The 24,697-nt window shown below is 54.6% G+C and overlaps 1 protein-coding gene across 1 annotated transcript; it reads left to right on the top strand.

The window, feature by feature from the left end:
- Window positions 1–835: 835 nt before the first annotated feature.
- IUM83_16828 (Calcineurin-like phosphoesterase) lies at window positions 836–3,175 on the top strand (the record flags this gene model as incomplete). The annotated part of the gene is made up of 1 exon (XM_067941740.1): window positions 836–3,175. The coding sequence occupies one exon, from the start codon at window positions 836–838 to the stop codon at window positions 3,173–3,175; it is 2,340 nt and encodes a 779-aa protein (XP_067794415.1).
- Window positions 3,176–24,697: the final 21,522 nt, after the last annotated feature.

Below are 24,697 nucleotides of genomic sequence, written 5' to 3'. Positions count from 1 at the left end.
AGTTAGTATTCGCCAGACGAATCATTGGTCTCATAAGAAGGTTGTCGGATGCACAAAATAAGCAGTTATTATCAGGAGAATCTCCAGAGCACAACCGCAGCGCATTCACTCGTCCTCGTTGGAAGATATTGGGACGACGCGTACGGACACGATAGGATAGGATGGAAATGAAAGTTTCATTTTGAAACTTTCAAAATGACGGATAGGATAGGATGGAAATGAAATTTCATTTTGAAACTTTCATTTCCATCCTATCCTATCGTATCCGTACGCGTCGTCCCAATATCTTCCAACGAGGACGAGTGAATGCGCTGCGGTTGTGCTCTGGAGATTCTCCTGATAATAACTGCTTATTTTGTGCATTGTTTTCATCCGACGAAGCCTTCTTATCATGGGATTGATCAGTTCTAGATCTGGCGGGACTGAAAGCGCTAAGGTTTCCGGGGATATGGGTATCGACTGTTTTATTGGGCTAGTTGAACATGTTTAGCTTTAAAAAATCTTCGTAACGCGAGCATCAAAATGGGATCGTGTCGTAGAGGGAAATATCTCAACGTGGATCGGCTGGGGTTGGTAGCTTTAAAGTAGAAGCGGCAAGATAGAAAGGCAAGTTTCCAATACAAATGGTTAACCTCAGCGAAGGGGGCTGAGTAGAACTCCCGGTGATAAGACTGGAATGGATACACTTAGGAAACGTCGAACAATCGCAGACAATCTCATGCATCCCCCCCCCCCTCCTCCTCAGTCTCCATTCTGCCCTCACCAACCAAACCCACCAAGGAACCGCCAAGCATCTCGCAGCTCTGTAAGCACCGAAAGCCCCGCAATCTGCCTGATGAAGCTCGTGCCGGCAGCGAGTAAGAAAACTCCGGCTGTGCGAATTCTCAAGAAATGGCACAAGGTCTTCCTAGTGGTATTTGCAGCACTTGTTGTGGCAGCCGTCATCACCGTCACCCTCGTGCTGACTCTGCAGTCGAGTACACCAGCTGACAATGCTCGTACCTCCCTAGTACTTCCTCGTGTGGCCATCACGAACTTGAGCTTGGTGAACGGCCACACGGACGACGATACAAAGGACACGTGCGTCCAGCTTGGGTGGATCCCTACAGGCGTGAAATGGGTGGCCTCATCCGGCGACCCCGGGTCATATATGTGCGTGCAGCAGTCCTCGCCGGTGAATCAAACCGTCATCGTGGATAACGCGGACACGGTTTCCGTCCTTCGCCGCCTTGTGGTGGTGTCGGAAGCAAACGGCTGCCCGTCGGCAATGCAAATACTTGCTAACCCCACTACCAACGTGTTCGTGTGCTTGGAGTTTGGCATTGCAAGAGAGGCCTTTCAAGCGCAGAAATATGTCATCGACGTCATGTCGACCACCGAAGCCTTCTACAACCACGACACGCCTGGCTGGTTCACGTGGCCGATCAACCTCAAGGCGGACCCAGAAGCTCCCAGTGTTTTCGTGAGTGTTCGCTACCCAATTGTGCCCATTGTGGCGCTACACGTGCTAACAAACGTAGGCTCGAACAACATCTACTCTGCATGTGAGGCGCTTGCTCCAGCAGGAGAATGGGAGACGCCAGGGTTCGTTCTGAAATCCGCGGGCGCGGTCGCCGCCAGTGACACAACTGATGCCGTCGTTTGTGTGAAGAGGCCGAAAGCAGACACCAACGAGGCGTTCTCGGTGTTGGTCGACCTCGCCGTGGTTCTGTCGACCGAAGCGTGCCCATTGGCCGTGGACACCGCAAACACTACGGAAGTGGTCGTCGGTCATGTTAAGCTATGCGCCGAGTGGGGTCTTGTCGAGTTCGGTGACAGTGACAGCGACAACGCGTCGATCTCGTTTGTGGCAGACCTATCCTTGTACCAGACTACTGAAGGCGAAGCGGTGGACACGAACATATCCACCTCGATTCCGGGTAATTGGCAGCTCATCGGCGACGAGAACAGCGGAAGTTTGCACACATTCTTCCTGGCCAGGAAGTTCGAGCCTTTAAATCTCACGCTAGATGAGACGGTTAGCCTGCAGACTGGTGACGAGGTGGTCGTATCTTCAGTCGAGGCAATCGTGGTACCCAGTGCCTCGAACGAGCTTTCTTTTCGAGTACTGCAAATCGCGGACCTGCACCTTACGAGCAACCCAGACTACCCGTGCTTGTCTGGACCAACGGGGCCTATTCGTGACAGTATTTTGGAGTCCGCCTGGAACATTTCCCGCGAGTTAAAGACTAGGGCTGGAATTGCGACTAGCGACAACAAGGCCGATGACCCTCACTACAACGAGTGCCGCGAAGCGCTGACGATCGCGTTCCTCGAGGAGCTCCTCGACATCGAAAACCCCGATTTTGTGGTGTTCTCGGGCGATAACGTGCATACGTCCGACACGACAACTGACGCCCTTGCCATGGGCATCTTTACTGAACGGGTGGAGAACCGACGGATCCCGTGGACGGCGGTGTTCGGCAACCACGACATCGATGGAGGTCTCTCACGCGAGGCGATGCTAAGTTTGCTGGTAAAAGGTCAGCAGTTCTCACACATGAAGTATGGCCCTCGCGAAATTGGCGGTGTCGGGAACTATGAAGTCAGCGTTGTCGCGCCAACCGACGGACCCTGGGGCACTCGAGGTTCCACTGTGTTTCGCATGTATTTCCTCGACTCGCACGGAAGCGTCGATAGGAACATGCACCCATTGGTCACCGACACGCACTACGAGTGGATCACGGAGTCCCAACTCCAGTTTTACCGGGAGCTGGCTGCATCGCACGCCAACAACAGTGACAGTGTGCCGGCAGTGATGTATTTCCACATCCCGATCCCCGAGTACGCCTTGGTCTCGCCATCTACTCGCAGCGGGGGCAAAAATGAGGAACCTGCGAGCTCCAAAGTAAACAGCGGTCTCTTTTCCGTCCTCGTCGACGTGGGCGATGTGAAGGCTACGTTTGTAGGGCATGATCACGTGAATGAGTACTGTTACCTCCGCCAAGGGGTTCAGTTGTGCTATGGTGGCGGTATTGGGCTCGGAAGGGCTTATGGATCGAGCGATTTTGAACGGCGGGCGCGAGTGCTTGAGTGGACTTACAACGCCAACCAGACGCGCACATTGCGCAGCTGGAAGCGGTACTTCCAGGATCCCACACAGGTTCAATCGCTTGAAACGCTTTATACGGGCTAGTTTGGTAGCCTCACAGGACTATCAAGTCTCTCTTCCCGATCTTAAGTTAAGAGCAGCATTACTGAAAATACACACTTGATTTGGTCTACAGAATACTGCAAGGGAACATTCGGACACCGCTCGATTCAACGTACCACTTACACTACATCTGATTCTCGCCCTCGATCGGATTCGATTGCAGCCTCAATCCCAGCGCCAAGAACGCTCACGCCGAGCGATCCAGCAGATGCTTGTGAGAATGGGAAAGTTACGCTTTCAATGGCACCTCTTTCGTCGTCAGAGCATTCGTGATCGTCACAGCGAAACCACGCCGTCCGTTATCGAGGTAACGGACGTTAGACTCAGCGTCCGTTGCCGCTCTACCCCAGGAGAGACCACTGCGTATAACGGGCAGTGTAAACGTGGATCTGAGATCTGGCCCGCGTTCTCAACTACCAGTCGGTCTCCTGCTTGCTTATTATAGACGGGTGTGGCGGCGCAGAGCAACCTTGAGGGGACGGCATGGGTAGCGTTCTGAGCACTTTACAGAGAGTAACGCTCGATGTTCATCCAGGTAGGTTTCGCCCCAAGCGTGATCACTGATCTCTGATCTGTTGTTGGGGGCTCAGCCGAGGCTTGCCATCGACTAACCAAGATTTCGACGTGTGGAGCCAATGCAAGTGGACAGCTCGCGACAACTTTCACTACCCTCACCACCATCCATCCTTGCGGTCTGCTCGCCAAGCAGAACCTCAGCACGTCTGAACGCGTTGCAATGGTGGACGGCAAAGGTGGGCGGCAAGCGCAAGAACTTCATCGACGCCGATGATGCGCTTAATTATCGCTAACGAGCCCTACAAGGGCGGCTACGGCGCAGTAATGGAGATGTGGCAGCACGTGTCAGACGCCCTGACGACTTCTCGCGCAGCAATGCACTCGGCTTCCTCCACGGAGCAGCGGTCACCGCGTTCAGAGATGATGACCGCCTGCAGGCACAGCAGCCTCACCAGTATGAGGATTCCGCCCACAGCACAGGGAAACGAAAGTCGTGCTCAGCGTTCGAGTCCGTGCACGCGAGTAAGTTGACGGGCTCGGGTGCATGCACGGCGCCAGCCGCCACCAGCTCCAGCCACGTATTCTCTTCCCCGTACTGGACGAGCACAGCGCGAAGCTCAAATGCTTCGCTCTGCGTCAAGCGCATCGAGATACATGCACCGTGCGTTATTGCGTGCGCCACGCACGCAATGCCGTGCCCGATCAGAGACAGCATAATGATGTGCTGCGGCTGGAGAGCGACGCCGCTGGTGCTTTGGATGCGCTGCGCCTTGGCAGCGGCGCTGGCGATGCAGATCTTGGGGCAGATGTTTCGAGCGCGCGGACACTGAAGTGTGCTTAGTACTTGTGGCAACGCCACTCATTTCCACAGTACCATAGTGAACAGTATATTATTATCCCCTGGTAGGCAAAATGTGAGGACAGTGATCCTCTGAAAACTAAAAAACTCGACGTGGCTTTCAGTATCACCAAGCTCGTGCTGTGAGGGTAGTGGCAGTGAAAGCGCAATTTCGAAACCTCTCTATTGTATAGTAATACATAAATCGGCCGTCCGTAACTTGCTGTAACAAGTCTTATAACGCTAGCTTGCCAGCGGGTCGTCGCTCGTAGTGCTGATTGCTGTGTCTGTGCCAAGTTTCGGGGATGTGACGATCTTGACAGTTCAACTTCAATACTCGCTGGCCAACAGGAGCTCAACTTGAGTCCTGTGCCGGAACGCGTCCGTCCCTACTTTTTATTTACACTCGTTCGTGACTCAATCAACTACATTCAATTCGTCAACTCGCTCGTCTGCCTGAGTCCGCCTCACGTCGTCGTCAGCCTCACCTGCTGCAGTCGTGCGTTACAGGACTGTTGAATGGCTACGACACACTGGCCGTCACCAACCTCACCCGAACTCGTACAACCGGACTGTTGGGTAACTTCGACTCTGGTCAGTACCCAGTCGCGCTCGCTCGTCAACCAGGCTGTTGGCAGTCCACGGACAAGCCGTCTCCCACCGCACCTCACACTCGTTCAAACTGGTCTGTTGGCAGTCCACGGCACAACGCCGCTCACCACCTCACCCCACACTCGTTCAGACTGGTCTGTTGGCAGTCCACGACACAACGCCGCTTACCACCTCACCCCAAACTCGTTCAGCTCCGTCGTCACTAACCCGCTGTTTACTGCAGGTCAGCTCGTGCTCACGGCAAGTCGCAACCCCGTGGCAAATTCGGAAGTGCTCGCCCCTCGGCAAATTCGCAAGTGCTCACGCCGCGGCAAATTCTTAAGTGCTCTCGGCCGCTGCTCGCTTGCTGCTGCCTGGTGCCTCCTGCCAATCGCTGTGCTCGGCGCCGTTTGGCTTCCAGGATCGCGGCTCCTCATGACAATCTAGGCGACCGGTAGCGCCAGGATCGCGATTGTGCGGCCCTCGTGCATCGTCTTCGACTACTTCATCAACCTCTTGTTGTGCATGTCGTTGTCGTACATGTACATCAAGATGATTGCCTCCCTCGACGAAGTACTCGTCCGTCCTCTCACTCGTCTCGTCATCTACGGTGCGAGGCACACCGTACCTGTTACACGCCTTCCTCCCCTTCAGAGTCTTCCATGACTCTGCCGGAAGCGAAGAGCTGCTCGTACTCCGCCATCGATACCCATCGTCGCTCATCGTCAGTCCTGTTGCGTGTAGCTGATCGTACTGGTCGCAACTCATACTCGAGAATGTAGTGCCCGGCTTCATTATGTCGTCGTCTCCGTTGTAGTTCCACCAACTGGTCACTCTTGTTCCTCCATGTATTTCACCTTCCACAGCTCGTCTAGTTCGTTTCGAGCCGCTAACACCCGTTGTCGTTTGGACAGACGCCGTCGTTGCTCTAGTAGTCGTGCCTGCCGTCGGTTCATCGTCTTCGTCGTCGAAGTGGTTTTCATGATCAAGTTGGGCCTCGAGATCAGACGCCACTCGTCGTAGTAGGTCTGGAGGGTAGTGATAGGAAATCAAGAATGAAACGTGTGCTATAAATTGCTCCGCCTCACCATTCTGATCTTCACGCTCCAGTAGGAAATTTTCATAACCTGCCGGCTCAACTATCCGTAAGGGACCTATCCATTGATGCACGAACTTCGTAGCTTTTGGGCCTCTAGGTAGTCGGAACATCCACACTCGGTCACCAGGTCGAAATTCACGCTTCTTCTTCACCTTACGATCGTAATACTTTGCTTGTCAAGATTGCTCTCGTTCACGGGCTCGTTCAGCACATTCATAACAGCTCTGCAAAGCTGCTAACATTCGCTTGTGGTGCTCTGTTAGTTTTCCTGCTTCCGTCACGCTGGTCGCTCGTAACAGTTCGTTCGGTGCTCTCAATCTCTGACCCATCATCAGCTCATTAGGAGACTGACCAACTGTAGAATGCCGACCGGAATTGTAGGAATAGACTGCTAAGTCAATCCAGGTATCCCAGTCGTTCTGCTTATCATTCTGCATGTATATTGAGACCATATCTTTCCAGGTCCTGTGAAACCTCTCTACCAGCCCAATCATCTGCGGTCGGTAAGGTACCGGGTTAATTTGTTCCGATTGCAACGTCATTACTAGTTCATCGATCACTTTGGGTTAATTTGTTCCGATTGCAACATCATTACTAGTGCATCGATCACTTTGCCGGTCAATTCTGGCGCTCCGTCAGTAAGAATCTCGCGAAATGGCCCGAATTTCAGAACAATCTCTTTCATCAGGAATGCAGCTACATGTGGAGCCGTATGTTGCTTCTCCACAGTAGCAACAGCATATCTGGTTATATACTCCACGGCAGCAATTACATAACGTTCACCTCCATCACTCATCGGAAGTGGTCCTGCCACATCTAACGCCCATCGGTCTGCTACCTCTCCTCCACGAATACTTCTCAGCGGTGGTATAACTTCTCGTGGTTTGGTTTTTCTGCTGCCGCATTCTTGACAGCCTCTGACCCATTGACTAACTTCTCTCTGACGGTGTGGCCACCAATACAATTGCGCAATCCTCGCGTACGTATGGGGGGCCCGACGGTGACCCGCCCAAACTGAATCATGGTGCTCTTTGAAGACTGGAGCCCACAACTGCGGAGGTAAAATTACTCGTCTCCCGTTCCCCGTCTCGATCAATGCTAATCCGTGCTGCTCAAACACTCGCATGCCGTGATGCTTGCCGTTCTCAACTAACCGCGGCACGAGTCGACTTCGTTTTTGAGACACCGCGATCTCGTCGTCGGTAAGCTGCAGTGTCGTGTTGCTTGTTGCTGGCTTCACCACTGACTGTTCACCGTTTCTCCTTTCAGCATAATGTTGTGCGAGGTCGTTAGATCCCTGCCGTGCCCCATCAGCTTTTGTCTTGGAGCTTGCTTCAGATCCTTCTCGCGTCGCTCTCGTCTTCGTCTGTGTCGTAGTTCGCGATGCCGAAGGCATTAATGTCGCCTCCGTCGTTACCGTTGCAAGGTCGGCTATCTGTGCTTCACGTCTCCTCGCCGACACCGATCTTGTCGTTGTTGGATCTCGTGATGTCGTTCGCGTCTTCGTGGTCGTTGCTTTCGTATTGGGTGCTGCTACTGCAGGAGATGTTTCCGTCACCGCCCTCGACGTTGATGTCGCGTTCGTTGGTGATGTACGTAATGTCGATGTTACTCGTGCCGTCTGCTTCGTCGTGGTTGTCGGTGCGTACATCTCACTGTCGATTACTGCTGAAGCTGTGGATTCATTCCGTTCACAACTCACTTCATCTCGTCGTTGCTGCACGCTCATACGTGGTGCTAGGGTCATCATCTCCATCACCGTCGGTTCATTCATAGTCGTCGCAGTCCAGCCGTCATCCCAGCTCACTCGCTTCGTGCTTCCCTCGGTAGGTTGTGGTGCCATGCTCATGCCAAGCACCTCCCGTTTATGCCGAGCATTGTCACGACTCCATTGCTGACGCTGACATTTCTCGGACTGTGTAGGTGACGTCGCGTGTCTCTTACAGGTTGTGCTGGTGGTCGTCGTTGTCATCGATGTCGTTGGTGTCGTCGGTCTCGTCGGTGTCGTCGATGCTGTGCTTTCATCTCGTTGTCTGGATGCATCTAGGCGTCGCTTCGCCGCTCGCGTGAGTGGGCCCGATGTGGTTCAGTTTCACCCAGAGCAATCGTCGTTGGCGCAGACACGCGTTGCTTCTTCCCGTGCGCTTTTGGCGCCTGCTTGCCTGGGGTTCTCGTGCTCTGAGGCACTTGTGGTTCTGGCACTGCGACACTCGACTCATGTTCGTCCTCAGACTCGGTTCTCGTCGTGGTAGTGTCGTGCCATGTATCTACTACAACTAACAGAGTATCCTGTATGTTTGTCTGTAAGTCCGTCCGTTCTCTATCTTGGGGGCTTAGCCTGCCGTAGAGCATCGTCGGGGGAGCGCCCTTCCCGCCTGGCGACAGTGTATTAGTAGCCTACCCTATGGCATCCCACCATCCTTTTGACTGGCTAATCTATGCCCGATATTACAAAAATAGCCTTGCGTTATATTTATTCGTGCTGTGATAGGCTGAAATTGCCACCCCGCTAAAATTTCCGTTTTTGAATTCGAATTCGGGCGCGGCGGAGCGACGCAGGGCGCGGACGGCGGGCGCCGCTGCGAGCCCCACAGGACGCGAGCGCCGCACAGCGACGACGGTGCGCTGCGTGCGCGATATAGCAACCCGTATATGCGCCCTAAAGTCGATAAAGTTAATAGACGACGACCTTCTGGGCGTGAGCTAAATACATAATATATTATTACTGCTCTGTGATTGGCCGAAATCCTCTCTGTTAGAATATATTGCTATTCGGGGTGCCACACACATTTCGCGATACAGCGCGCGAAATACAAGACGTGCGCTGGACAGGGGTGATCCCGGACCTTCAAGCACCTTCCACAGGACCTTCAAGCACGCAGGATCTTCAAGCATGTTGGACATTCGTGCACCGAACGCGATCGCGTAGTAGTAGAGCGAGCTGGAACAGCGAGCGTAACGGGTTGGGACAAACGGTATATCCAGTAGTGAAGCGAGCTGGCACAGCGAGCGTAACGGGTTACGATGAATGGTCCTTCAAGCGCGACCTGCGGGACCTTCAAGCACCGACCTGGCACAGCGAGCGTAACGGGTTGGGACGAACAGTATGGTAAGTAGTGGAGCGAGCTGGGACAGCGAGCGCAACGGGTTGCAATGAACGGTATGGTAAGTAGTGGCCTAGCGAACTGGCACAGCGAGTGTAACGGGTTGCGATAAATTGTCGATGAAGTACGCCGGACCTTCAAGCACTTCGGACCTGCAAGGCCGCAGGACCTACAAGTACCGAGCGCTATCCGTTGTAGTGGCGCGAGCTGGCACAGCGAGCGTAACGGGTTGTGACGAACGGTATATTCAGTAGTGGAGCGGGTTGGGACGAACGGTATATTCAGTAGTGGAGCAAGCTGGCACAGCGAGCGGAACGGGTTGCGAGCAACGGTATGTTCAGTAGTGGAGCGAGCTGGCACAGCGAGCGTAACGGGTTGAGACGAAAGGATTGCCAAGTAGCGTAACGGGTTGCGCCGAACTGTAAACCCACCGGAGCGATGCGGAGGGGGCTATGACAAATAGTGGAGCGAGCTGGAACAGCGAGCGTAACCGCCTATGACTAACCACACACACACCGCCGCGAAGCGGCGGCGATCGGCTAGTCCTACACAACTAACAGAGTATCCTGTCAGTCTGTCCGTCAGTCCGTCCGTTCTCTGTCTTCGGGCCTTAGCCTACCGTAGAGCATCGTCCTACCGCCCTGCATTAACGCATTAGTAACCTGCCCTATGGCATCCCACCATCTTCCGGACTGGCTTATTTTTGCGTGATTTCTATTCGTGCTGTGATTGGCCGGTTGATTTGCCTCAACTTTCACATTTCCTTTTTTGAATTCCGCGCGCGGCGGAGCGAGGAAGCGCTCGGACGTCGGGCGCTACAGCGAGCCCCACAGGACGCGAGCGCCGCACAGCGACGACGGTGCGCGGCGTACAAGGTATAGCAACCCGTACATGCGCCCTAACGTAAATAGAGGACGATCTTCTGGGCGTGAGCTAAATACATAATATATTATTATTGCTGTGTGATTGGCCGAAATCCTCTCTGTTAGAATATATTGTTATTCGGGGTGCCACACACATTTCGCGATTCAGCGCGCGAAATACAAGACGTGCGCTGGACAGGGGTGAACCCGGACCTTTAAGCACCTCCCACAGGACATTCAAGCACGGTGGACCTTCATACACGGCGGACCCTCACGCAGGGCGGACCTTCAAGCACCGTGCGCGATCGCGCAGTAGTGGAGCGAGCTGGAACAGCGAGCGTAACGGGTTGGGACAAACGGTATGTTCAGTAGTGAAGCGAGCTGGCACAGCGAGCGGAACGGGTTGCGATGCACTGTAGGCCAAATAGGGGAGCGAGCTGGAACAGCGAGCGTAACGGATTGCAACGAACGGTATATTCAGTAGTGGAGCGAGCTGGCACAGCGAGCGTAACGGGGTAGGACGAACGGTAGGTCAAGAAGTGGAGCGAGCTGGCACAGCGAGCGTAACGGGTCACGATGAATGGTCCTTCAAGCGCGACCTGCCGGACTTTGAAGCACGGCGGACGTTCAACCACCGACCGCGAACGCGTAGTAGTGACGAGAGCTGGAACAGCGAGCGTAACGGGTTGGGACAAACGGTATATCCAGTAGAGAAGCGAGCTGGAACAGGAGCGTAACGTGTTGCGACCAACAGGAAGTGAAGTAGTGGAGCGAGCTGGCACAGCGAGCGTAACGGGTTACGATAAATGTTCCTTCAAGCGCGACCTGCCGGACCTCCAAGCACGCCGGAACTTCAAGAACGATGGACCTTCAAGCCCTCGGGATCTTCGAGCACGCTGGACCTTGAAGCACCGTGCGCGATCGCGTAGAAGTGGAGCGAGCTGGCACAGCGAGCAGAACGGGTTAGGTCGAAGGGTATATTCAGTAGTGGAGCGAGCTGGCACAGCGAGCGTAACGGGTTGCAACGAACGGTGTGCTCAGTAGTGGAGCGAGCCGGCACAGCGAGCGTAACGGGTTGGGGCCAAATAGTGGAGCGAGCTGGAACAGCGAGCGTAACGGGTTGGGACGAACGGTATATTCAGTAGTGGAGCGAGCTGGCACAGCGAGCGTAAGGGGTTACAACGAACGGTATGCCAAGTAGCGTAACGGGTTGCGCCGAACGGTAGACCCGCCGGAACGATGCGGAGGGGGCTATGACAAATAGTGGAGCGAGCTGGAACAGCGAGCGTAACCGCCTATGACTAACCACACACACACCGCCGCGAAGCGGCGGCGATCGGCTAGTCTACTACAACTAACAGAGTATCCTGTAAGTTTGTCTGTAAGTCCGTCCGTTTTCTATCTTGGGGCCTTAGCTTGCCGTAGAGCATCGTCGGGGGAGCGCCCTTCCCGCCTGGCGACAGTGTATTAGTAGCCTACCCTATGGCATCCCACCATCCGTTTGACTGGCTAATCTATGCCCGATATTACAAAAATAGCCTTGCGTTATATTTATTCGTGCTGTGATAGGCTGAAATTGCCTCCCCGCTAAAATTTCCGTTTTTGAATTCGAATTCGGGCGCGGACGTCGGGCGCCGAGCCCCACAGGACGCGAGCGCCACACAGCGACGACGGTGCGCTGCGTCCGCGACATAGCAACCTGTACATGTGCGCGATAGCGCTATAAAGTAAATAGAGGACGACCTTCTGGGCGTGAGCTAAATACATAATATATTATTACTGCTCTGTGATTGGCCGAAATCCTCTCTGTAAGAATATATTGCTATTCGGGGTGCCACACACATTTCGCGATACAGCACGCGAAATACAAGACGTGCGCTGGACAGGGGTGAACCCGGACCTTTAAGCACCTCCCACAGGACATTCAAGCACGGTGGACCTTTATACACGGCGGACCTTCACGCAGGGCGGACCTTCAAGCACCGTGCGCGATCGCGCAGTAGTGGAGCGAGCTGGAACAGCGAGCGTAACGGGTTGGGACGAACGGTATGTTCAGTAGTGAAGCGAGCTGGCACAGCGAGCGTAACGGGTTGCAGCGAACGGTAGGTCAAGTAGTGGAGCGAGCCGGAACAGCGAGCGTAACGGGTTGGGACAAACGCTATATCCAATAGTGAAGCGAGCTGGCACAGCGAGCGTAACGGGTTGCGACCAACAGTGGGCCAAGAAGTGAAGCGAGCTGGAACAGCGAGCGTAACGGGTTGCGACCAACAGGAATTTAAGTAGTGGAGCGAGGTGGCACAGCGAGCGTAACGGGTTGCAACGAACGGTATGGTCAGTGGTGGAGCGAGCTGGCACAGCGAGCGTAACGGGGTAGGACGAACGGTAGGTCAAGAAGTGGAGCGAGCTGGCACAGCGAGCGTAACGGGTTATGATGAATGGTCCTGCAAGCGCGACCTGTCGGACCTTCAAGCACGCCGGAGATTCGAGAACGCTGGACCAAGCCCGCTGGACCTTCAAGCACCGAGCGCGATCGCATAGTAGTGGAGCGAGCTGGAACAGCGAGCGTAACGGGTTGGGATGAACGGTATGGCAAGTAGTGGAGCGAGCTGGCACAGCGAGCGTAACGGGTTGAGACAAACAGTAGGCCAAGTAGTGGAGCGAGCTGGAACAGCGAGCGTAACGGTACGAACAGGAAGTCAAGTAATGACGAGAGCTGGAACAGCGAGCGTAACGGGTTGCGATAAATGGTCGTTCAACTACGCCGGACCTTCATGCACGTCGGACCTGCAAGGCCGCAGGACCTTCAAGGACCTACAAGTACCGAGCGCGATCGCGTAGTAGTGGAGCGAGCTGGAACAGCGAGCGTAACGGGTTGCGACCAACAGGAAGTCAAGTAGTGGAGCGAGCTGGCACAGCGAGCGTAACGGGTTGCGACCAACAGGAAGTCAAGTAGTGGAGCGAGCTGGCACAGCGAGCGTAACAGGTTTGGACGAACGGTATATTCAGTAGTGGAGCAAGCTGGCACAGCGAGCGGAACGGGTTGGGACGAAAGGTATGTATAGTAGTGGAGCGAGCTGGCACAGCGAGCGTAACGGGTTGAGACGAAAGGTTTGCCAAGTAGCGTAACGGGTTGCGCCGAACTGTACACCCGCCGGAGCGAAGCGGAGGGGGCTATGACAAATAGTGGAGCGAGCTGGAACAGCGAGCGTAACCGCCTATGACTAACCACACACACACCGCCGCGAAGCGGCGGCGATCGGCTAGTCCCCTACAACTAACAGAGTATCCTGTCAGTCTGTCTGCTGTGTGTCGGTTCTCTGTCTTGGGGCCTTAGCCTGCCGTAGCGCATCGTCCTACCGCCCTGCATTAGCGCATTAGTAGCCTGCCCTATGGCATCTCACCATCTTCCGGACTGCCTTATCTTTGCCCGATATTACAACGCATAGCCATGCGTTATTTTTATTCGTCCTGTGATTGGCCGATTTTGCGTCAGCTTTCACATTTCCTTTTTTGAATTCCGCGCGCGGCGGAGCGAGGAAGCGCTCGGACGGCGGGCGCCGCTGCGAGCCCCACAGGACGCGAGCGCCGCACAGGGACTAAGGTACGCTTAGCTACATAGTTTCCTAAGTGTAATAGAAGTGTCGGTTTCGGGAGTTCCGCCTGTTGGGATAACTGGTACCTTCAGGGCAGTCGAGGTATTATAGTGTGGGATTAAGGGCGGCCTGGTGCCTGCTCCGGTGGGGCCACGGGGGAGTTGCAGTGGGTTCCACGACACGGCCATGTAGTCGAGACTCCCCCGTTGGTGCACAGATGCCAGGCAGGTCGTCCCGAATCTGCAACATTGCTCTCTTGCTTGCATCCCGGGTTTAATTACCTTGGAGAATGGCATTTGGGTACTGCAGCTCTCCACTATACTGACCGTTACTTTCTCTAAAGTGGGTAGCAATACCCATTTTAAGATGATAAGAAAGACTGCAGCTGGCACCCGCCGCCGACGTAGGAATTCGCGTGCCCTTGCCGCAGCGACCGCTCTTGGGAGCCGCGACCCTGAGGTGCCCACGTCTGCCCGCCAGCGGCGTGGGAAATCTCATACCAATCCGGGGTAAATGGGGCAGATCTCGGCGAAGCCGGGTGACCTGCCTCATCTCCGGGCCAGTGGTCGTGTATGGGACCGGTGCTTTAGGTGGACGCACCTATTTGCGCTTCTGTGTCCGCGGCGGGGCGCGTGTATAGGACCCAGGAAATGGCGACGGTGTTCTTAGACTTTATGTCTAACGCGTCATGTGACTCTGTTGCGTGTACGCAGGCCAAAATGGGTCGAACGAAAAGGAAAAGGACGCGCGAAGAGATCGAGCAGGCCATGCGGGAGAACGAGCGCGTGAACGCAACTCCCGCTGGCCCGGAGGAGCCCGCCGCTAAAAAGCGCCGCCAGGGACGTCGGAGAGCTAAGCGCCACAACTTAAACAAGGAATTTCAAGCGCTTAACTTGACAGACACAGCTGCAACGGTCACGGCTGTCGAGAGGCACGTCGCGGTCGGAAACATGCCTGCTGCGCCTCCACGAGTCCACCGAGAACAGCCCGTGGTCCCGGTAGTGTCGCCTGTTGTTCCTGCAGTTGCAGCGGCGATTGCCACTACAATTGAGCAAGCGCCTGCCATTACATCGGCGGAGGCAGCACGTAGGCGGCGGGCAGCAATGACAGCGTCTCAACGAGAACGCAACCGTGCACGCGACAGAGAGAGAGCCCGAGTTAGAAGGGCTAACATGACGGGATCCCAACGCGAGCAGCAAAGAAGAAGAAATGCAGAGCGCATGCGTGCAAGTAGGGCTTTGCTGACAGAGTCCGATCGAGGGCGGACGCGCAAAGAAGAGTCCGCGAGACGTGCCGACCAGCCGGATATTGAACGGCGGTTTGTACAGGAGGTCGATCGCCTTAGACACCAAGAACGCCGTCAACTGGAAACCTCTGAAGAGCGAGAAAGCCGACAGGAACGCGACCGCGTTCGCCAGGAAGAACGTCGAGCTAATCTGGCGCAAGAGGAAGCTGAGACGGAGCGAGCAGCCACTCGAGAGTATCATGCCGTGCTTCGTGATGCTCTAGATGAAGAGCAGAGAGAGGAACGGCGGCAACAAGAGCGTATACGGCGCAGCACCCTTCGCAGAGGTCATGCACTCGCGAACCAGGAGGATTTCAGAGTCTCTATGCTCAGCGGCGACAACATCGTCAATGGGCGCCACAGACTGCCTCCGACTACGGTTTGTCCTCATTGCAACGCGTGGAAATGGCCTGCGGAGTCCAAGAAAGGCTGCTGTTTAGAGGGAGCGGTGCAGCTACCTTCACTACCTGCTGCGCCTCCGCGATTGCACCAGTTGTACACGGACGCCGAGTTTCGGCGCCGCATCCGTGCCTACAACCAAGTGTTTGCCTTCACGTCGATTGGGGCTTCCTGTAGCAACCGGTACAACTTCAGGGACGTGAACCAAGACGAGAGCGTTGCGGGACAACGAGGCGTATACACGTATCGCATTCAAGGAGCCATGGGGCACTACCTGGGCTCTCTACTTCCGCGTATCGATACGTTCACAAACGAACCCATGCCTCCCAAGTTTGCCCAGATCTACATCGTCGATCCAGACATGCAACAGCGAGCGGAGCGACGCCGAGGTATCTTCGCTGACCTCGATTCTGGAACGCTGCTGGAGATCGAGCAAATGATGGAGGAGTGCAATCCGTTCGCGCAACAACTTCTCAACTTCGCGGAGAAGCTGCGCGCCGACCAGGCAGCGGGAAAGGAGGTGGTTGATATGGTGTTCCGGCTACACGAGAAGAGGTTGAACCCGCGAACTCACAACCTACCCACGGTCTCGGAAGTTGGGGCGACTCTTATCGAGGATGGCAACTTGGACAGTCCGCGCGACATCCTTCTGTGTGCAAAAGATCACTCTCTGTTGCGCCTTTTCGAGACACACTCTGTGTATGACCCGTTGCAGTATCCCCTACTTCTTCCGCATGGAGAACTGGGTTGGACCTACACAGACGTGTATGCGAACAACGTGGTGCGCAGAAAGAAGCGTGAAATGTCCCTCCGCGAGCATGTAGCCTACCGGTTATTCCAGAAAGTCGGTGACGAGTCGGTACTGCACCAAGGTGGGCGATTATTTCAGCAGTACTGTGTAGATCAACGAGTCAAGTGCGAGCAAGAGCAACTGCGTTGGGTAGCATCACATCAAGCCGAACTACGGGCCGATCAGTATGGCGGGGTTCAAGACGCGCTTCTAAGTGAAAACACGGCGGTTCTGCGCGAGGGAGAGGCTCTACTGACAGAATACAACCGCGATACGGGGGCGTTACAGCACCCAGACGAACCGCAACGCCGCTCGGGACACTTCCTGGACCAAATCGGCAAGCGCATCGTTTTACCAGCTACGCATTCGGGCAGTCCGCGGGCCATGTACAAGTCTTACCAAGATTCCATGGCTATCGTGCGAGAGTACGGGAAACCGGACGTCTTCGTTACTATGACGTGCAATCCTACGTGGGAGGAGATCCAGGAGAAGATACCGGAGCCAAACCAAAGCGCTCAAGACCGCCCGGACATCGTAGCCCGCGTTTGGCAGCAGAAACTCGCGGCGATGCTGAAAGACTTGGATGAAGGCGTACTGGGACGTGTTTTGGCGAGGATCTACGTGGTGGAGTTCCAGAAGCGGGGCCTCCCACACGCACACATTCTTATCATTCTCGCAGACGAAGACAAACCGCGTACAAGGCAAATCATCGACAAATTGAGCTCCGCGGAGCTTCCCGACGCCGAGATCAACCCCCAGCTGTACGAGACCATCCTCACGTGTATGATGCATGGACCATGTGGCGCAGCTAACCCCTCCAGCCCCTGCATGAAGGACGGGAAGTGCACGAAAGGATACCCGAAGCAGTTGGTAGAGGTTACACAAGGAAACGTGAACGGCTTTCCTGTCTGCAGACGTCGCCGCCGGCCACCAGGAGTACTCAAGTTCAAGGGAAGGGAGTACGACAACGCCACCATTAACCAGTGGGTGGTCCCGTACAATCCCTACCTTTCGCAGAAGTACAACTGCCATATCAATGTGGAGGTTTGTACGGCCCTCACGGCGGTCAAATATCTGTACAAGTACGTCTACAAGGGGTCCGACAAGGCTGTAATCACTGTGGAAACGGTGGGTGGTGAGTCGAATAGCGCAAGGATGGAGCCCAACGAGATTCTCCGGTTTCTGAACGCCCGGTATATATCTCCGATAGAGGCATGTATGCGGCTTCTCGACTTCTCCGTTCAAGGCAAGACGCATTCCATCGTACAGCTGACGATCCACCTGGAGAACGAGCAATTCGTGACCTTCCGTTCGAGCGACAACCCGGATCGAGTTCTCACTCGCGGTCGCCACTCGATGTTGACCCGCTTCTTCGAATTGTGTGCGAGCGAGGCCCCGGAGAGCCAAGTGGCAAAGACCGTGGTGTACCAAGACATTCCGAAGCTATTCCGATGGGATGACAAGGCAAAGAAATGGGTTCGTCGCAAACAATACCAAGCGGCGCTTGGGCGGATGGTTCATGTGACCCCTCGGGACATGGAGCGGTTCTACATGCGTGTACTGCTATGTCACCGCAAGGGACCTCAGTCCTTTGCCAAGCTTCGGACAGTGGATGGTGTTACGTATGCGTCGTACCGCCAAGCCGCTCTCAAACTGGGCTACCTTGAAGACGACGCAGAGTGGATTGCGTGTATGGAAGAAGCCGCTGCCTTCAAGATGCCGTACCAACTCCGCCAGCTCTTCGCGACGATCATTGTTTATTCTCAAGTTTCGGAGGTTCGCGTACTGTGGAATCGATTCTACGAGGTTCTTTCTGAAGACTTCGCGTACACATACCGGGGCTTGGAAGGACAGGAGAAGGAAGACATGACCAGGTTCCACACACTCAAGGACCTTAACGACCTGCTCCAAATCAGTGGCTACGTAGTGGCGGACTTTGACCTCCCTCAGCTGGATGAATACCCGCGGCTGGTGCTGGATTCGCTGATGCGGAACAACCTCATTCGACGCGAACTGGAGGGGTACCAACACTCTACCCTTCAAGCCATTGTGGACCAAGAAAACCAGCTGAACGACGGCCAACGAGCTATTTACGACGAAATCATCCAGGCGGCCGAAGCGCCAGTTCAAGGCAACAAGCTATTCTTTATTGACGGCCCGGGAGGTACAGGAAAGTCAACTCTGCTGCGGCATATCCTGGCGAAGGTGCGGCTGTCCGGGAAGATCGCGATTGCTGTGGCTTCGAGTGGAATTGCTTCGCTGTTGCTCATGGGTGGGCGCACAGCGCATTCAACGTTCAAGATACCTCTCAAGCTGAACGACAAGTCGACGTGTGCGATTTATAAACAATCGCGCCTCAAGATGTTGATCGAGCGGGCCAGTTTGGTTATCTGGGACGAAGCTCCGATGACTCACAGGCACGCCTTCGAAGCGGTCGACAGGTCTTTGCGTGACATCATGGGTAACGACCAGCAGCCTTTTGGAGGAAAAGTATTTGTACTTTCCGGTGACTTCCGCCAGATTTTGCCGGTGGTAGTGCGCGGCACACCAGCGGAGACCATCGACGCGTGTCTGAAGTCATCTACGCTATGGCGACACTTCAGGCAGCTGCATCTCACGGAAAACATGCGTGTACAATCGGCAAGTAACGAAAGCACCGCCGCAGAGCTCGCGGCTTTCTCGGAGTTTCTCCTACAAGTCGGAGAGGGTAGGCACGCTGTCAACAGGTCCCTGGGCAGGGACTTTGTGAAGATTCCGCGCGATATGCTGATCGACAACATCTACGAAGAAGGAGACTACATTGAAGACGAAGAAATCACACCTGGAGCTGTTCCACGGGGTTTGAAGAACATTATTGATAAGATGTACGCCGACATCAACGATCCTGAGGTTGCTACGGATGAGTACTTCGCCAACAGTACCATCTTGACGACTACCAACGCCGTGGTGCACCGCATCAACCAAGCTGTCTCTGAACGACTCTCCGGGGAGGCCCGCGAGTATCTATCGGTGGATTCAGTGGATGACGACAACGAAGGCAACTTCTTCGAGCCGGAGGTGTTGCATTCGGTGACTATCAACGGTATTCCTCCACACAAGCTTACATTGAAGGAAGGCGCCCCAATCATGATGATGAGAAACCTGAACCCCGACTTGGGCCTCTGCAACGGAACGCGACTACGGGTTGTCCAGCTCAAGCCTCACGTCATTCATGCTACCATCATGACTGGCGAGCGCATAGGCCAAAACGTTCTAATTCCAAGGATCGTCTTCGTCAGCGATGGGGACGCGCGCGAGTTTCCCTTCCGCTTGCGACGCAAGCAGTTTCCAGTTGTACCAGCGTTCGCCATGACCATCAACAAAGCCCAAGGCCAAACCGTCCAGAACCTAGGTTTGTATCTGGCGACACCCTGCTTCTCCCACGGACAGCTCTATGTGGCGCTGTCTCGGGTTACATCGAGGTCCAAGTTCAAGGCTTTGATCGAGTATCCGGAGCTGGAGGAAGACGACGGTGCATACACTGACAACATTGTGTACAGGCAGATATTCGAAGATGCTTAGGCGGAGTAGTCCTTCAGCAGTACACACTTCATAGTTACATAAATCTATGTCTTTTTTCAAGTGCGTTTCAGTTTAGCAGTATATCCCTTTGACGAAACCATCGCCCGCCGGAGCGAAGCGGAGGCGGGCATACCCATACCACAACGTCAAACGTTGTCTAAGCGAACCAACCAGCCCGCCGGAGCGAAGCGGAGGCGGGCGGCCCACACTACTGTGGCCAAACCCACAACCACCGCCGCGAAGCGGCGGCGCTCGGCTAGTCCCCTACAACTAACAGAGTCTTCGGTGTGTCTGTCTCCTGTTCGTCGTATCCCGCCCTTGCGGCATCAGCCTGCCGTAGCGCATCGCCCTACGGCCCTGCATTAGCGCATTAGTAACCTGCCCTATGGCATCTCACCATCTTCCGGACTGCCTTATCTTTGCTCGAAATTACAACGCATAGCCATGCGTTATTTTTATTCGTGCTGTGATTGGCCGATTGATTTGCCTCAGCTTTCACATTTCCTTTTTTGAATTCCGCGCGCGGCGGAGCGAGGAAGCGCGCGGACGTCGGGCGCCGCTGCGAGCCCCACCGTCCGCGAGCGCCGCACAGCGACGACGGTGCGCTGTGTGTGCGACATAGTAGCCTGTACATGCGCCCTAAAGTCAATAGTGGCCGACCTTCTGGGCCTGAGCGTTGACTGGATAAATACATAACATATTATTACTGCTCTGTGATTGGCCGAAACCCTCCCTGTTATAATATATTGCTATTCGGGGTGCCACACACATTTCGCGATTCAGCGCGCGAAATACAAGACGTGCGCTGGACAGGGGTGAACCCGGACCTTCAAGCACCTCCCACAGAACCTTCAAGCACGCAGGACTAAGCACGCTGGACATTCGAGCACCCAACGCGATCGCGTAGTAGTGGAGCGAGCTGGAACAGCGAGCGTAACGGGTTGCAATGAACGGCGTGTTCAGTAGAGGAGCGAGCTGGCATAGCGAGCGTAACGGGTTGGGACGAACGATATACGAAGTAGTGGAGCGAGCTGGAACAGCGAGCGTAACGGGTTGTGACGAACGGTAGTCCAAGTAGTGAAGGAAGCTGGAACAGCGAGCGGAACGGGTTGGGACGAACAGTAGGCCAAGTAGTGAAGCGACCTGGAACAGCGAGCGGAACGGGTTGCGACCATCAGGAAGTCCAGTAGTGGAGCGAGCTGGCACAGCGAGCGTAACGGGTTGGGACGAACAGTAGGCCAAGTAGTGGAGTGAGCTGGCATAGCGAGCGTAACGGGTTGGGACGAACAGTAGGCCAAGTAGTGAAGCGAGCTGGAACAGCGAGCGGAACGGGTTGCGACCATCAGGAAGTCCAGTAGTGGAGCGAGCTGGCACAGCGAGCATAACGGGTTGCAACGAACGGTGTGCTCAGTAGTGGAGCGAGCTGGCACAGCGAGCGTAACGGGTTGCAACGAACGGTGTGCTCAGTAGTGGAGCGAGCTGGCACAGCGAGCGTAACGGGTTGTGACGAACAGTAGGCCAAGTAGTGGAGTGAGCTGGCACAGCGAGCGTAACGGGTTGGGACCAACAGGAAGTCAAGTAGTGAAGCGAGCTGGAACAGCGAGCGGAACGGGTTGCGACCATCAGGAAGTCCAGTAGTGGAGCGAGCTGGCACAGCGAGCGTAACGGGCTGTGACGAACAGTAGGCCAAGTAGTGGAGTGAGCTGGCATAGCGAGCGTAACGGGTTGGGACGAACAGTAGGCCAAGTAGTGAAGCGAGCTGGAACAGCGAGCGGAACGGGTTGCGACCATCAGGAAGTCCAGTAGTGGAGCGAGCTGGCACAGCGAGCATAACGGGTTGCAACGAACGGTGTGCTCAGTAGTGGAGCGAGCTGGCACAGCGAGCGTAACGGGTTGCAACGAACGGTGTGCTCAGTAGTGGAGCGAGCTGGCACAGCGAGCGTAACGGGTTGTGACGAACAGTAGGCCAAGTAGTGGAGTGAGCTGGCACAGCGAGCGTAACGGGTTGGGACCAACAGGAAGTCAAGTAGTGAAGCGAGACGGAACAGCGAGCAGAACGGGTTGCGACCATCAGGAAGTCCAGTAGTGGAGCGAGCTGGCACAGCGAGCGTAACGGGTTGTGACGAACAGTAGGCCAAGTAGTGGAGTGAGCTGGCACAGCGAGCGTAACGGGTTGGGACCAACAGGAAGTCAAGTAGTGAAGCGAGCCGGAACAGCGAGCGTAACGGGTTAGAACGAACGGTAAATCCACCAGAACAAAGCAGAGGGGGGCTATGGCAAATAGTGGAGCGAGCTGGAACAGCGAGCGGAACGGGTTGCAACGAACGGTATGACAAGTAGTGGAGCGAGCTGGCACAGCGATCGTAACGGGTTAAGCCGAACTGTACACCCGCTGGAGCGAAGCGGAGGGGGCTATGACAAATTGTGGAGCGAGCTGGAACAGCGAGCGTAACCGGCTATGACTAACCACACACACACCGCCGCGAAGCGGCGGCGCTCGGCTAGTTCAGCAAACTATCTTCGACATTTGTCGTGGTGGCAGTCGACTCAACTTCTGCCATCTGTTGATCTCCATGATTTGTGCTCCTCATCCGCTCTTCTCCAGACCTTATCGCAATCTCGGCGATGGTCTGCTGCTGCGTAGGCTCATCGACATACTGCTCAGACTCGTGATCATGACCAGGGCCATCTGTCATCATCGTCAAACTACTGGACGTCGGTGGTAGCTTGTTAACAGGAGCTACCGGCGTCTGTAACTCATCGTCTTCGTGATCCACAGCAGACTTGATTGCACTGTCATTTCACTCAGCGGCTGCAGTTACTTGTCGCCTCCATCGTCGACGTCAACCCACAGCTGTCAGGACTACGGCTGGTGCTCTTGACAGAGCATCTGCCACTACATTGGTACTTCCTGGACGATATTCAACATCAAACTCATACTCCTGCAGTGTTAAGGCCCAGCGGTGTAATTTACCAGTTAGGTTTGGACTCTGCATGAGCCATCGCAGCGCCGAAAAGTCCGTGACTATCGTAAAGCGTCGACCATACAGATAAGGACGGAAGAGTTTTATAGCCCAAACAACTGCTAAACACTCCAGTTCCGTAATTCCGTAGTTGCTCTCTGTCGCCGAGTTCACTTTGCTCGCATACGCAATAGGTCGCAACCCTTCTCCTTGGTCCTGCATCAAACATGCTCCTAGGCCAATCCTACTTGCATCCGTGACAACACGAAAAGGTAATCGGAAGTCAGGATAAACCAGTACTGGTTTCGTCGTCAAAATTTCTTTGATCGCATTGAATACCGCTTCCTGCTCGTTGCTCCATTTCCACTCAGCACTCTTACGCAGCAATTTCATCAGAGGCTCCATAATGGATCCAAAGCCCTTCACAAATCTACGATAATAACCAGCTAGATGTGTGAATCGCTTCACTTCTGTAGCATTCGTAGGTCTCGGGAAGTTACGCACGGCTGTCACCAATCTCTGCAATGGACAGACCCCTTCACAACTCAGTTCATGACCCAAATATTCCATGGATCTGGCTGCAAACGAACACTTCGCAAGTCTCAAAGTGAGACCAGCGGTCTCGAGTCGTTGTAGGACACTAGCCAACTCCACTACGTGCTTTTCAATACTCCTAAGCGTAAACACCACGATGTCATCCAAATATACGAGGCATGTTTTCCAAGTTAGGCCACGTAATACAGAATTCATAAGGCGCTGAAAAGTCGATGGTGCATTTGTAAGACCGAAAGGCATGCCAGTAAAACGATATAGACCACACTTCGTAGTGAACGCGGTTTTATCCCGATCGCCTGGCGCAACCGTAATCTGCCAATATCCTGCACGCAAATCTAGTGTAGTGAACCACAGTGCTCCACCCAACGCATCCAATGTTTTATCGATTCTGGGCAGCGGATACACGTCCTTTTGGGTGACATTGTTCAGGGCACGATAGTCTACACAGAAGCGAACTTCGTCATCTTTCTTCCTAACCAGAACCACGGGAAACCCCAGGCCCCGTCTCCCTCTTCGATAACTCCTGCCTTCAACATCTTCCCAACGTTCTCGTCAATGATCTTACCCTCTGTCTGGGCGTGGCGTCGTCGCTTCATCATTATCGGCGCCGTGTTGCCAGTATCAATATGGTGCTGCACATCTAAAGCAGTTGCTGGAGGGCAGTCACCGGTGGCAGTCAGTTTGCGATACACTCGCAGTAGTTTGATGATCATAGCGCGAGCGCTTGGCTCTCCTACGTGCAACTCGTCCTCGTGATCTAGTGGCGTCTTGATGTCACCCAAGTAATCGAGCCACTCATGTAGACGATTAGAATCCAAGTCATCACTCACACTTAAAACGGCTGTTGCATTATCAATAGGAATCCACGTGCCCAACTCCTTTTTACTCGGTAGCTTCATTGGTTTATCATGTGTATTGACAGCAGGGACCCACGCGCTTCCATCTTTCACAGTAGTCACGGTAGTCGCCATCATAATTACTCCCGTGTATTTAGTTGGCACAAACACTCCTCTCTCGCCGTCTGGAGCTGGGACCGCCACTGCTATTGGCGTCACTGTACGACCTCCAAGCTCCGTTTTGTGAATCATTCTTACTGCTGCTATTCGTACACTACTCTCGCTGTTGCAAGTGACGAATGGTATTACAACAGATCGGTCACCCTCTCTGTAGCGCACTTCACTCTTGTGAAAATCCATGATGGCCCCTGCGTCTTCATGAAATCCACCCCCACCAGAAAATCATTCGTACAGCCAGCCACAATGCATGCGTCTATCTCAATAAGTTCATTAAAGACACTACGGAACGCAAAGTGCCAAACACCGATCACGTCAAGTTGAAATCCTCCGA

This window comes from Phytophthora cinnamomi (assembly GCF_018691715.1).
Source record: "Phytophthora cinnamomi strain GKB4 chromosome Unknown Contig25, whole genome shotgun sequence".
NCBI classification, from domain to species: Eukaryota; Oomycota; class Peronosporomycetes; order Peronosporales; family Peronosporaceae; genus Phytophthora; species Phytophthora cinnamomi.
Note: the sequence above shows the minus strand (reverse complement) of the source record. Positions and strands in the feature narration are given on the sequence as shown.